At 46.6% G+C, this 15,446-nt stretch overlaps 1 protein-coding gene across 6 annotated transcripts in view; it reads right to left on the bottom strand.

The window, feature by feature from the left end:
• Wdr33 (WD repeat domain 33) overlaps nt 1–15,446 on the bottom strand; it is a 236,654-nt gene that overhangs the window by 182,507 nt on the left and 38,701 nt on the right. For all 6 annotated transcript variants that reach the window (XM_075686980.1, XM_075686982.1, XM_075686977.1 and 3 more), the window contains one exon: nt 7,666–7,761. In XM_075686980.1, coding sequence (XP_075543095.1) covers nt 7,666–7,761 — 96 coding nt within the window. The remainder of the gene's footprint in view (nt 1–7,665; nt 7,762–15,446) is intronic.

The raw sequence follows: 15,446 nt of genomic DNA on the forward strand, positions 1-15,446 counted from the left end.
GCACTCAATCTCAAAGGCGCTTTTGACAATGTGGCTCACCATACCATCCTTACAAACCTAAGCCTCACGAACTGTGGTCGTAATACTTACAATTATATACACGCCTTTCTGAGCAACCGCACGGCCACAATAGGCGTTGGCTCACTCAGAACCCCGATGTTACCTACCCGCAACGAAGGAACCCCACAAGGTGCTGTTCTATCACCCACCCTTTTCAATACTGCTATGATGAAATTACCTGACAAACATAATGCAATAGTACCAGGAATCGGGCATGCAATATACGTCGATGACATCACTATCTGGAACACCACTGGTTCTGAAGGAAAGAAACAAGACGCCCTTCAACAAGCGACTGACGTCGTCCAGCAATACGCAAAAACAAGTGGTCTCCGGTGCTCCCCCGAGAAGTCAGAACTATTAGTCGTTCGACAGAAGTCACGAAGAAAACTAAATGAACTACCCACATCACACTCACCCTCGACGACAAAGAAATACCCACAGTAAACCGCGTCCGCATTCTCAGACTCCACATACAACAGGACGGCGGAGGCGCATACACCATCCAACGTCTCACGCAGACCACCTTCCAAATCATGTGAATGGTCAGCCGTATCACCACCAAACAATACGGACTGAAAGAAGACAACATAATACGGCTAATCCAGGCCCTCATAATCAGCCGCATTGCCTACGCCGCCCCATACTTGCCCCTCACTCCCAAGGAGATAGATCAATTAGACATACTTCTTCAGGAAGCCTACAAGCAAGCGCTCGGCCTACCACCGGGAACAGCGACACTCAAGCTTGAAGCCCTAGGAGTCCATAATACTATAAGAGAAATTATAGGCGCCCACCTCACAAGCCAACGAGAACGACTAGCCCTCACATTAACAGGAAGAAGAGTCCTAGCGCGCCTAGGCTACCCACACATGGCAAAGGCCACGAACAAGCAATTTGTCTGGCCCCCAACTTCCAGGAGCACATCAAGGTAGCCCCTATTCCCAGAAGCATGCACCCGGAACATCATGCCGATCGTTGCCAAGCTCGCGCAAAAACTCTACAGACAAAATATGGCAGTCTCCCCGCTACACTATATACAGATGCCGCGCAATACCCCCAAAAAGCAGCCATGACGGCCAGCGTTGTCGACTATAACCTACAAGAGGTGGTCTCGATGACGGTCCGCACTGCCAGCGCCCTCGTAGCGGAGGAGACAGCCATCACCTTGGCCATCACCTCTAGTCTGACCAACGAGTATGTCACAATTATTACTGACTATCAGGCAGCTTGCCGTAGCTACGCAAGAGGCAGAATATCTTCAATCGCCCACCAACTCCTCAAGCAAACCTCCCAATTCCCGGACGTTGAAATAGTGTGGACTCCAGGACACGACTTCCTCCGTGGGAATCAGTGTGCGCACGCTGTAGCCCAAGCTCATGCCTCCCGGGCGCCACAAAAGAGGGATACGGCTGCATCCATGGGGCCCGTACCTTTACAATACAACGCCATACTACAACACCACAGATTGAACAGACGACAATACCCACCTCCACACCCTCTCACGTGAAGACGCCGTAACATGGCAACAACTACAAACCAACACATACCCCCATTTAAGCAGACTACACGCAATACACCCTACACTATATTCATACAAATGTCCTCTTTGTAATGATTACGCCTCCCTATATCACACCACATGGGCGTGCCCCAACGTGAAGGCGGCCCCGCAAATACCCAACCCCACACCCGAGCAGTGGGAGGCCGTGCTGACTAGTTCGGACCCTCGTAACCAGCAGCAACTGGTGCGGCGGGCCCGGGAGACAGCAAGCGCCGCAGGAGCCCTGGACTAAGGGCGCCTCCCGCACAAGCAGGAAGACACCTGCTTGTCCTTTCTTTCTTTTTAAAATAAATGTTTCTCCTCCTCCTCCTCTTCCTGTCTCATAACGTCATGCCTAACGTTTTTCATTCCATCGCTCATTGCGCAGTTCTTAACTTCTAAGGCCTTTTTGTTAACCTTCAAGTTCTTGCCCTGTTCAGTGAAATGACATTGCTACAAACACCACATTAACAAACTTTTCAGAATAAAGAACTTTTCGAAATCCCCTGCTGACTTCTTAGTTTGAATATACAGTAAAACCTCGTTAAACTGTACCCACTTAAAATAGTAGTATCATTTTAAAAGTCATAAAGTCAAATCCACAACTCAGTGGCCATTGAACATAATGTGTTTTGTATCCGCATAAACCGTACCAGCTTATTGCATACGTATCGGTTAACACATAGTGTTTACACTTTTCGCCGGGCAAACATGGCAGTGTGTTGCTTCCATTGGGGCACCCGGCAGAACAACAAGCCTTAGAGATCGAAACCATGGATCAGAATGACAGCCTCCAAGAGCCCTGTGCATTTGTGCATGAAGCCACATCAACATCAACATCATTTTGGCACCGTGCCAGAGAGTGTTGTGACATCGTGCAAACAAGTACTAGCGTCATGCTGAAACTCGGATAAAAAAGATGCATAGAAGAAAAATTAGACATCGTTCCTGCTATCGAACGTGACACGAAGAAGTCGACGCTGGCACACAACAGGGATCTGCTGCTGACTATGGTGTGTGGCATTTGGAGTGCAAAGCAGTTCCTCGGCAGTGCTGCTGCAACCACGAAAAGATGTCGGCTATGAGGTTCGACTTTTCGCCATAGTTGCCTCCATTGTTGTCGAAGTGTAGCCTAGCGACAGTGATGAGGACGACACGAAAAGCGACAGCACGGGCGATTCAGGCTCGCCAGTGGCAGAAGCTGCGCGTTACGTCAGCTTCGTGAATGCAATCGTCGCGACGAGAACAGCGCCCTGCAATGAAAAAAGCGTCCCACGACACCTGCAGCGCTACCGCGCCCTTGCACGGACATATGCAAAGCTAATGAGGAATCTGCCATGCGAGTGTTTGCCGAGAAGAGGGGGCTGGCTGAAAAGCTGGCTCACAGCTTCAGTAAGTTTGAGGCCACAGTCGTCGCTGTTAGGCAGCCGCGGCATCAAACGAAAACAACACTTTTGTCAAGTGAAGTGAATAAATACTGCATGTTTTTTCCCCTTTCATCGCACTCTCTCCGAGTTCTGTTTTTGACAGGTAAGTGGGCGATCTCATGCTATTTCAGTTAAGCCGTACTACCGTTAAGTACATACTTTTCCCGAGTTCCGGCCGACTACGTTTTACGACTGTACAAAGATTTCAGTACTACAAACTTCAGAATACCGAACTTTACAGAATAATGGTCATTATTCTGTTTCCTCTCATTTTAACAACCTACAAACTAATATTCTGAAGTCTGGGAATCTTTAAATTTCCATGTATCCTTCACAGCAACCAGCCAGAACATTTGGCTAGCAGACGACAAGGCGCAGAAAGCAGACGCCGCGGCACATGCATTCGAAAAACCTGAAATGGCGCCCGAGAGCTTTTTTCTAAAGATCTATTGCAGAGGCAACAACACATAAGGTTTTGCGAGTGCATGCTACGCCCAGACAAGTGTAGCCTAGCAACGGAGGTGTGTCTCTTCCTTTCACCCTTTTTTCTGTGAACGTCTCTTTCTTTTTCATTTCTTTCTGCTGCCGTACTAGCTACGTGGCTGAGAAATGTAACCTCCATACTCACCGGGATGCCACACAGTCACACTTTGCACTTTATGGACGGTGTCAATTACGCACACTTGCACTTTGGCATAGTTCAGATGTCTGCCTCGAGCAAGACAGTTGCGGTGCCCACAACAAGGAATGTGAAAAAGAAACAAGCAAGAGGAAACATTGCACTTTGGAGGCGACATGGACCCACCCCTTTGTCTGTAGTTTTCTCGGTGGGAACGTCTGTATTACCTGTGTCTCTCTTATTATACAATGCTTCAGTGGTGTGTGGTGGCGTCAGAATCTATGGAAAATAGCAACACCACAGGCTGAGAGCCAGCAGCAACCCTTCGTAGATAGCTCATACGGAGGCTTTCATTCTAATGACTTTTCTGACAACAAACAAACAATTTACTGTGGTCCCCTGAAGTTCGTTATATCGATATTTCACTGTATGTTGGTACCAGTAGAATGCAATGATTGTTCACTTTACCACTTTTTTAAAATACTTTGTGCACTTCTTATTTTGCGCTGATTCCCCTGAGCAGTCATGCAATAGCAACTAGTCCAACAGTTATTTTCTCTGGGGTGGGCCGCATCATCATCATCATCAGCCTGGTTACGCCCACTGCAGGGCAAAGGCCTCTCCCATACTTCTCCAACTACCCCAGTCATGTACTAATTGTGGTCATGTTGTCCCTGCAAACTTCTTAATCTCATTCGCCCACCTAACTTTCTGCCGTCCTCTGCTACGCTTCCTTTCTTTTGGAATCCATTCCGTAACTCTCAATGACCATCGGTTATCTTCCCTTCTCATTACGTGTCCTGCCCATGCCCATTTCTTTTTCTTGATTTCAACTAAGATGTCATTAACTCGCGTTTCTTCCCTCACCCAATCTGTTCTTTTCTTATCCCTTAACGTTACATCCATCATTCTTCTTTCCATAGCTCGTTGCGTCGTCCTCAATTGAAGTAGAACCCTTTTTGTAAGCCTCCAGGTTTCTGCCCCGTACGTGAGTACTGGTAAGACACAGCTGGGGGTTATAAACTTTTCTCTTAAGGGATAATGGCAACCTGCTGTTCATGATCTGAGAATGCCTGCCAAACGCGCCCCCAGCCCATTATAATTCTTCTGATTATTTCAGTCTCATGATCCGGATCCGCAGTCACTACCTGTCCTAAGTAGATGTATTCCCTTACGACTTCCAGTGCCTCACTACCTACTGTAAACTGCTGTTCTCTTCCGCGACTGTTAAACATTACTTTAGTTTTCTGCAAATTAATTTTTAGACCCACTCTTCGGCTTTGCCTCTCCAGGGTCAGTGAGCATGCATTGCAGCTGGTCCCCTGAGTTACTAAGCAAGGCAATATCATCAGCGAATCGCGAGTTACTAAGGTATTTTCCATTAACTCTTATCCCCAATTCTTCCCAATACAGGTCTCTGAATACCTCCTGTAAACACGCTGTGAATAGCATTGGAGAGATCATATCTCCCTGCCTGACGCCTTTCTTTATAGGGATTTTGTTGCTATTTTATGGAGGACTACGGTGGCTGTGGAGCTGCTATAGATATCTTTCAGTATTTTTACATACGGGTCGTCTACACCCTGATTCCGTAATGCCTCCATGACTGCTCAGGTTTTGACTGAATCAAACGTTTTTTCGTAATCAATGAAAGCTATATATAAGGGTTGGTCATGTTCTGCACATTTCTCTATCACCTGACTGATAGTGTGAATATGGTCTATTGTTGAGTAGCCTTTACAGAATCCTGCCTGGTCCTTTGCTTGACAGAAGTCTAAGGTGTTCCTGATTCCATTTGCGATCACCTTAGTAAATAGTTTGTAGGCAACGGACAGTAAGCTGATCGGTCTATAATTTTTCAAGTCTTTGGCGTCCCCTTTCTTATGGATTAGAATTATGTTAGCGTTCTTCCAAGATTCCGGTACGCTCAAAGTCATGAGGCATTGCGTATACAGGGTGGCCAGTTTCTCTAGAACAATCTGCCCACCATCCTTCAACAAATCTTTTACTCGATCCTCCCCAGCTGCCTTCCCCCTTTGCATAGCTCCCAAGGCTTTCTTTACTTCTTCCGGTGTTACCTGTGGGATTTCAAATTCCTCTAGACTATTCTCTCTTCCATTATCGTCGTGGGTGCCACTAGTACTGTACAAATCTCTATTGAACTCCTCAGCCACTTGAACTATCTCATCCATATTAGTAATGATATTTCCAGCTTTGTCTCTTAACGCATACATCTGATTCTTGCCAATTCCTAGTTTTTTCTTCACTGCTTTTAGGCTTCCTCCGTTCCTAAAAGCATGTTCAATTCTATCCATATTATACTTCCTTATGTCAGCTGTCTTACGCTTGTTGATTAACTTGGAAAGTTCTGCCAGTTCTATTCTAGCTGTAGGGTTAGAGGCTTTCACACATTGGCGTTTCTTAATCAGATCTTTCGTCTCCTGCGATAGCTTACTGGTATCCTGTCTAACGGAGTTACCACCAACTTCTATTGCACACTCCTCAATGATGCCCACAGGATTGTCGTTCATTGCTTCGACACTTAGGTCCTCTTCCTGAGTTAAAGCCGAATACCTGTTCTGTAGCTTGATCTGGAATTCCTCTATTTTCCCTCTTACTGCTAACTCATTGATCGGCTTTTTGTGTACCAGTTTCTTCCGTTCCCGCCTCATGTCTAGGCTAGTTCGAGTTCTTACCATCCTATGGTCACTGCAGCGCACCTTGCTGAGCACGTCCACATCTTGTATGATGGCCGCAGATGTCATGTTTTACCACCCATCTCTACCATCTGGTACATGCCTACTAGAGGGCAAGGCAGCACATGGCATGCCAATACATGGCCACCCAACATTCAGGAAGATGCATGACAGACAGAATCCTTCTTGTGGCCCACCGTGCCGCTGCTTGTGTGTGGTTTACGCACAAGTCATCTCTTGTCACTCTATCAATAGGCAGTGGACTTTTGCCACACTAGCACACTTCTGGCCGCAACATGTCCAACCACTGAAAATTTCTGGGGAGAGCCCTGCTGCTGCTGATGATTTATTAGCATCCCCTTCGAAACAGGATGGTGACAAATAGTCACCTAGCCTGCCTTTCATGAAACTACCGCCACCTGGCAGATTTTAGCAGGACTAATTTTGCCAACATGAAGAACCGTCTTTGTTAAAACAAATGATCGCACCTGGATTTAAGCGGGCACCAGGCCCCTAATGCTGGCGAAAAGATGGGTAGGCCTGCACTCATTGTGCCTCAATTCCAATTGTATGCTTCAATTTCCTTCGATTACTTGCCACGTTCTAAGAGAGAAAAATTAATCCAAGATGCATTAGGTAAAGCCCTATTCACGTACCCACGACCATGCTTCAAGGTAAGCCAAGTTAAATACATGCCAAAGCTGGCACATCCGAGCATTCCAGTGGTGCCACAGTACTATACAAGAACTTCAATTAGTGTGTGACCCTGGCAGCAAGCAGTGGAAGCGACTCGCATGCTAGTCGTAGCAGATGACGGCTTGCAAAAGCACCGTGCCTGCTGTAGAAAAGCTCTTTTTGCGAACTCTTGTGCAAAACATGCAAATGATTATTGCAGTTGCATCCTAATAAGTACAATACATACAATACAATACAGCAGCGAATAATACATGGTATTAGAGATATTGCGGCGCGCAGTAGCACATAACCTAACCGCGGACCAGCCAAAAGGCATCATCCAGATTTCTCTCAAGGACGTGTTGCAAGACTGCTGTGCATTTTATGCATAAACGTGATACATGAACACAAAAGAAAAAGGCCTGCACCAGTGTGCAAGAAGGTGAACAATGGCAGATTCACCATAAATGCTGTTGATTAGCTTGCCAAGTTATTAAATATATACACTTGTTTCTTGTTATTCCCCGCTGGATCTCTTTCTCAAGAAAGGATGTTCCATGTCTGGCAACTTGTTCATGATCACTACAAACACAGATAAACCAAGTTCTACGGGTGACTCTTCATAACAGGGGCTGATAAGCTCACCTGCAGAATGGTCTCAAAGTTGAATGTGAGTCCGTTCCAGAGGGTGAACTCCCCGCTTGATGCCCCCGTGATGAGCCGCCGACCCTCGGGAGTCCACTGTGAGTGGCAAATGTGAGGACGCGAGCACTTCTCACAAGCTGTGCAAGGGTTGCCCATGCCAGTAACACGCTACAACTTGATACAACCAGAATTCGCAATAGAACAAATCATTTCAACTTTTCCTGCTTTTAATGGGAACCACGCGCATATAGCAAAACCTTGTTAACTTGGATTTCATGGGCACAGAAGAAATGTACAAATTAACCGAATGTCGAATTGTCTAAGGCATCAAGAGAAGAGTACCGTATTTACACGATTGTAAGTCGACTCGAATGTAAGTCGACCCCCCCCCCCTATCGCGTGTGACAGGAAAAAAAGAAAGAGCATACCCGCGCGCGCATTCCATAACGAAAATTTCATAGTAGCTGGCATGGTCACTGGACTACTACTCCTCACTAGTGCTGCCATCGTCATTGCTGCTACGGTCCCACAGCACATCGCCGTCCAGCGAAATTCCACATTTGCATACATACATACATACATACATACATACATACATACATACATACATACATACATACATACATACATACATACATACATACATACATACATACATACAAAAATAAATAAGTCCATGCCGACAGCACCCAACCACACAGAGACATCAGGGAGGCTCTTTTGACATGTCCGGTCGGCGTAAGTTCATGGTCTTCTGCCGCCAGCCACTCCTACTCACGGCGGAGCAGGTCCTTAAAAGGTGAAGATCCAGGCTTGCCTCATGACCATGTCGCACGTCACTGGCAGGGACCGATCCCGCATTTCGGTGTCGGACAATGCAAGCTTGGCCTTCAGCTCCAGAAAGCGTCCCGACTTCGGCTCGCGGAAACCTCTTTGCTTGCCGTCACAGGTGAAAATTTTGATTCGCTGCCGTCGCCACTCTTGCACCACCCATTCAGAAACATCAAACTTGCGGCCCGCTGCACAGTTGTTCCTTCAGCGTAAAGGATGGCAGCCCTTTTCAACGCCACTGTGAACGAGCGCCGAAGGTTTAGTGGACTCAGAGGACTCATGACGACTGAGGAAGCAAGGCAGTAGCACATGGCCGGCAGTCAAATTCAACGCATGAAAGAGCAACAGGAAAAGAGAATCACATGAGCAGCGAGCAGTGACTGCTCTTCCATGAACTATCGATACTCCCCGCAAGCGCCGCAGTTTTGAGGGTGCTACCGCAAATGGAACAGCGGCACTTCCATGAACTATCGATACCCCCACATGAGTGCTGTGTGCGTTGTAAAACTCAAAAATATTGAAAAACCCTTCTGAAAAGCGAACAAACACGCGGGATAGCGGAAAGCTATGGGTGGGGCCGTAGAGCAAACACAAAATTGGAACCAAGTTGTAGCTCCCCTAATATCCTGTAGGCCTCGCTTTCTTTTTTTTTTTTTGCAGTGCCATGGTTTGGTTTCGATTGTAAGTCAACCCTCCCTTTTATATCTTCAAATTTTAAAAAAGAGGTTGACTTACAATTGTCTAAATACAGTAAACAAATGCTTACTACATCAACAAATTCTTATTTACTGAATGAATCCAGCTTCTATTTTACACAAAAGCAGTGCAGAAACTCCAATTCTAACCATCTCACGACTGATTAATGCCGAATCTGCAAGGGCCTTGCAACCGCCTCTTCACAATAGTGTGATACTCGAATGCCTTTTAGCTACCACATGCACATCCCCATCACATATGAGCTGGTAGGATTGTCTGTTCATTGCAATTTATTTATTTATTTATTTAAAATACCTTACAGACCCATTTAAGGGCATTGGGTAAGGGGGGACACAAAGTAAGTGTTTCAACAGGAGTAAACAATATAAACATCAATACAGGCTTTCACAAGATAAGTAAAGCAGTATAGCAGTAAACAATATAAATATCAATACAGGCATTCACAAGATAAGTAAAGCGAAGTTCAATAAATGTTTGTCTAGGCTAAGGTTTAGAGAGTGTAAACACAGTAATATACTCATGCATACAAAAATACAAAAATACAAATGTGAGAAACAGGGAAGGAAAGCAGGTAAATAACATCCTTATACAATGTTTCTAGAGGAAACTTTGCAATTCTTTGCGAAAAGCGTCACAATCTGTTATGCTCGCAATGTTATCAGGAAGACCGTTCCATACGGTTATGACACGTGGCAGTGCTGATGCGTTAAATGACAGTGTATTGCCGAATATGCGCACGAAACTATGGCTATTGTTAAGGCGACGTGACGTGCACGCTGGTACTTCAAGCGGCAACACATGAGGTCGATTACCATGGACGTATCTATGGAAAAGGCAAAGAAGACTAATCGTGCAACGAGTTTCAAGTGGCTGGAGCGAAATATCTGCTTTAATCTTGCCGACGGGTTGCCGACAGGTTGGATGCAGGCCACAATAGTATTCATCCTCGACCACTTCCGCCATGTTTGTGAAATTGCCCACGCATTGCACTAAGTCAAAACGAAAATGAAACTACAGCTCGCTGCAACCACTGCAGACAAAACCATGGTCGCTATTGATGCGATCATGGATAGTGACCATGCAGTTCTGAAGGCATGCAGCCAACACAGTGTCAAACACGGCGGTAAACACAAGAATAAAGGCTATAAGGGCCCATATAGGCACGAAGTGTAACCGCTCGGTTGACTATGGCGAAGCCAACTCCATCACTTCATTTTTGTTGCACGCAAGCACTGCTTCTGCTCTTTTCATTTATTTATTTATTTCAAGAAACCCCTAAAGGCCCTCACAACGAGGGTATTACATAGGGGGGTGACAAAAATTCCGGACAGGCCAACAAAATCCGGACAGGCCACCAATGGAATATGACCCTGGCAACGTTTAACGCTAGAATGTTATCTAGTAAGGCGAGTCTAGCAGTGCTATTGGAGGAATTAGAGAGCAGTAAATGGGATATAATAGGGCTCAGTGAAGTTAGGAGGCCAAAAGAAGCATATACAGTGCTAAAAAGTGGCCACATCCTGCGCTACCGGGGCTTCGCGGAGAGACGAGAACTAGGAGTCGGATTCCTGATTAATAAGGATATAGCTGGTAATATACAGGAATTCCATAGCATTAACGAGAGGGTGGCAGGTCTTGTTGTGAAACTTAATAAGAGGCACAAAATGAAGGTTTTACAGGTCTACGCACCTACATCCAGTCATGACCAGGAAGTCAAAAGCTTTTATGAAGACGTGGAATCGGCGATGGGTAAAGTCAAAACAAAATACGCTATACTGATGGGCGACTTCAATGCCAAGGTAGGCAAGAAGCAGGCTGGAGACAAGTCAGTGGGGGAATATGGCATAGGCTCGAGGAATAGCAGGGGAGAGTTATTAGTAGAACTTGCAGAACAGAATAATATGCGGATAATGAATACCTTCTTCCGCAAGCGGGTTAGCCGAAAGTGGACTAGGAGGAGCCAAAATGGCGAGACTAGAAATGAAATTGACCTCCTATTCTGCGCTAACCCTGGCAACATACACGATGTGGACGTGCTCGGCAAGGTGCGCTGCAGAGACCATAGGATGGTAAGAACTCGAATTAGCCTAGACCTGAGGAGGGAACGGAAGAAACTGGTACATAAGAAGCCGATCAATGAGTTAGCGGTAAGAGGGAAAATAGAGGAATTCCGGATTAAGCTACAGAACAGGTATTCAGCTTTAAATCAGGAAGAGGAGCTTAGTGTTGAAGCAATGAACGAAAATCTTGTGGGCATGATTAAGGAGTGTGCAATAGAAGTTGGTGGCAACTCCGTTAGACAGGATACCAGTAAGCTATCACAGGAGACGAAAGATCTGATCAAGAAGCGCCAATGTATGAAAGCCTCTAATCCTACAGCTAGAATAGAACCGGCAGAACTTTCCAAGTTAATCAACAATCGTAAGACAGCTGACATAAGGAAGTATAATATGGATAGAATTGAACATGCTTTTAGGAATGGAGGAAGCCTAAAAGCAGTGAAGAAGAAACTAGGAATTGGCAAGAATCAGATGTATGCGTTAAAAGACAAAGCCGGAAATATCGTTACTAATATGGATGAGATAGTTCAAGTGGCTGAGGAGTTCTATAGAGATTTATACAGTACCAGTGGCACCCACGACGATATTGGAAGAGAGAATAGCCTAGAGGAATTTGAAATCCCACAGGTAACGCCGGATGAAGTAAAGAAAGCCTTGGGAGCTATGCAAAGGGGAAAGGCAGCTGGGGAAGATCAGGTAAAATAAGATTTGTTGAAGGATGATGGGCAGATTGTTCTAGAGAAACTGGCCACCCTGTATACGCAATGCCTCATGACCTCGAGCACACCGGAATCTTGGAAGAACGCTAACCTAATTCTAATCCATAAGAAAGGGGACGCCAAAGACTTGAAAAATTATAGACCGATCAGCTTACTGTCAGTTGCCTACAAACTATTTACTAAGGTAATCGCAAATAGAATCACGAACACCTTAGACTTCTGTCAAGCAAAGGACCAGGCAGGATTCCGTAAAGGCTACTCAACAACAGACCATATTCACACTATCAATCAGGTGATAGAGAAATGTGCGGAATATAACCTGTTGTAGCATGCATACAGACGCTACTCAGATAGCAGGAATAGGAATGGCTTTATTCCCAAACGCACGCTGTTTATCTAGGTACAAACAGGGGGCATGGCCGTGACGTCATTTTGTCACCACACTTCTGCCAGCTTTAACTTTCTTTTTAATTGTATCCCCATCTATCTGGTTGCTTGCGTGTTCGTGTACTACGCCTTAAGGTTTCAGGAGTAGACTGCACTGGAACCTGCTCCGAGGTCTCGGGGCCCGACATCGCCTGGTGATCTTCAAGGCGCCCCGATGCTGGGGGCTCATGTGAAGATTGGTTTTGCAGTGTCTGATCGTCGCCCTGTGGACCGTCTGGAAGGGCTGTCATTTCTCGGGTCGCCATGGGGTCTGCTTGATCGAGCCGTCCTGGAAGTTGTAGGACTGAATGCGAGCTTCTGGCTGGCTGGTAATCCGGGCGCTTAACTGAAACGATATGGTCGGCATGCACAAAACGTTCTTCGTTATTCACCCGCACTGTATACGTAACAGCACTAATACGGCGCGTGATCGTGCCTGCTAACCAAAGAGGGTCGCCCGGACGAGTTCCTTTCACTCGCACCTCGTCACCTGCTGTGAATTCGCGCCACGTTGACCTTGAGCGGACAAAAGTGGGCTGGCACGATTCATTCTTCAACCGGTTACTCAGCTCCAGGTGCAGGAGGCTAAGACGTGTTCTTGGGGCCCACGTCAAAAACAACTGAGCGGGCGTAATCCCTGTCGATGTGCAGGGAGTGTTCCTGTACGAAAATAAAAACTGATCGACACAATGTTGCATAGACTTGCCATGCTTTTTGTGTTCTCCAATTTGCTTTAGTAGGCTTTTCTTGACGGTTTGCACAAGTCTTTCCGCCACCCCATTCGAAGCAGGATGATAAGGCAGAGAAGTGAGGTGGCGTATGCCATTGGAGGCAAGGAATGTAGAGAACTGAGCAGACGAGAATTGCAGTCCATTGTCTGTGACGACCATTTCCGGTAGACCGAAGCTCGCAAATATTCTTCGCAGCTCTTGCACAGTTGCTTCCGCTGTAGTTGTTTTCATGCACACAACTTCTGCCCATTTGGAATAAGCATCTATCAGGACTAGTAACCAGCATGAGTTTGCAAAAGCGAAGTGCAAGTGCACTCTTTCCCATCTTATGCGTGCACGGGCCCAAGGAATGAAGTCTACCTGGGACGGCGTGTTTTGCCTAAATTGACAGACTGCACAGCTCTGGACAGTGTCTTCTATGTCCGAAGTTTGCTGAGGCCACCACACATGGCTCCTCGCAAGCATTTGCATTCTAGTCGCGCCTGGATGTCCTTCGTGCAGCAATTTTAAAACCGGCGTAACAAGCGCACGTGGCACAATTACGCGATTGCCCCAGGTCACGCAGTCTCGATCCAACGATAGTTCATGGCGTCTAGTAGAGTACGGTGCTAAATTTTCATCGGCAACTTTTGCTGGCCATCCATATAATGTGAAGAAGTGGACCTTCGATAGGACTGGGTCCTTCTTTGTTGCTTTCCGAATATCTTCAGCTGATAAGGGCAGTTCGTCTGTTGCCGAGAAAAACTGCACGTAGTCACTGACGTCAGCTTCGTTCTTTAGCGGAAGCCGCGATAATGCGTCTGCATTAGCGAGAGCCTTCCCTTTCCTATATACCCATTTGAACCGGTAGGCCGCAAGTAGCAGCATCCAGCGCTGCATTCGGGCAGCTGATAGTGCTGGAATGGGCTTGTTGTGTCCGAGTAAGCCATTTAATGGCAGGTGATCAGAGTATGTAGTGAACTCTCGTCCATAAACATATTTATGAAATTGTTTGATAGCGAACACCACGGCAAGCGCTTCTTCTTCTATTTGGGAGTACCCAGTCTCTGCTTTACTGAGTGTTCGCGAAGCGTAGGCTATCGGTTTTTCATTTCCGTCGATTTCATGGAAGAGCACCGCCCCCAATCCGTATGCAGACGCGTCTGCTACAAGGCCTATTGACTTCTCCGGACTGTAGAAGGTTAGGACACTGTCACTCGTCAACCAATGCTTGCTCCTCTGAAAGCACTCTTCAGCGTCTTTGGGCCACTGCCACTGCCGAGTTCCCTTCAGTAATTGATATAGGGGTTTCAGCTGTGTGGACATGTTGGGGATGAACTTGGAGTAAAAAGATAGCATGCCAAGGTACGCTCTTAGTTCCAATTCATTCCTTGGAGCTGGCGCATTCCTAACAGCTTCAACCTTTTCCGTGCACGGCTTAATTCCACTTGCGCTAATATTATGCCCCAGATAGGTGACAGAGTCTTTGAAAAACTTACATTTCTCTTGCTTGAGCCGAACGCCATGCTCCGGAAACCGAGCAAGGACTGCTTCAACGCGTTGGAAACGTTCCATTTCGGATGCTCCCGTGATGAGGACATCATCGAGATAGCAGGCAACGCCCTTCACGCCTTTTAATACTTGATCCATCACCGACTGGAATATGGCTGGGGCACTGGAAATTCCGTATGGCATGAGGAGGCACTGAAATAAGCCAATGTGCGTGTTAAGCGTCAACAGTTTTTGAGAGTCAGGGTGCACTTCTATTTGTTGGTACGCCGTGGTCAGGTCTAATACCATGAAGACCTTGCCTTCCGCAATTACTGCAAAGATGTCTTCGACTAAGGGTAATGGATAATGCTCCGTCATTATGCAAGGATTTAAGGTAATCTTGAAGTCTTCACACAGCCTCACCTTCTTGTCTGCCTTGGGGATGACAACCACTGGTGTAGCCCAGTTGCTTTGTGCCACGGGAACCAGCACCCCGTTCCGTTCGAGCTGTCGAATTTCTTCTTCGACTGCTGTCCGCAGGGAAAAGGGAACCGGTCGAGCCTTGCAGAAAACTGGTCTGGCGTTTTCCTTTAGGACCAGCTGTGCCTTGTGTCCCTTTATTAGTGCTACCTCCGTGGAAAAGACATCGCTATACTTGCGTAGCAGCTCCTCCACCATTCCGTCTGTCTGCACCGTGAATACGCTCTTCCAGTCAATCTTCAGTTCTGCAAGCCAGTCACGTCCAAGTAGTGACGGCTTCCTTCCAGGTACAACCACGACAGGCAACGTCTTGCGTTGTTCTCGGTAGACCACAGGCACTTCCGCTT

Source organism: Dermacentor variabilis, chromosome 3 (assembly GCF_050947875.1).
Source record: "Dermacentor variabilis isolate Ectoservices chromosome 3, ASM5094787v1, whole genome shotgun sequence".
Classification (NCBI taxonomy): Eukaryota; Metazoa; Arthropoda; class Arachnida; order Ixodida; family Ixodidae; genus Dermacentor; species Dermacentor variabilis.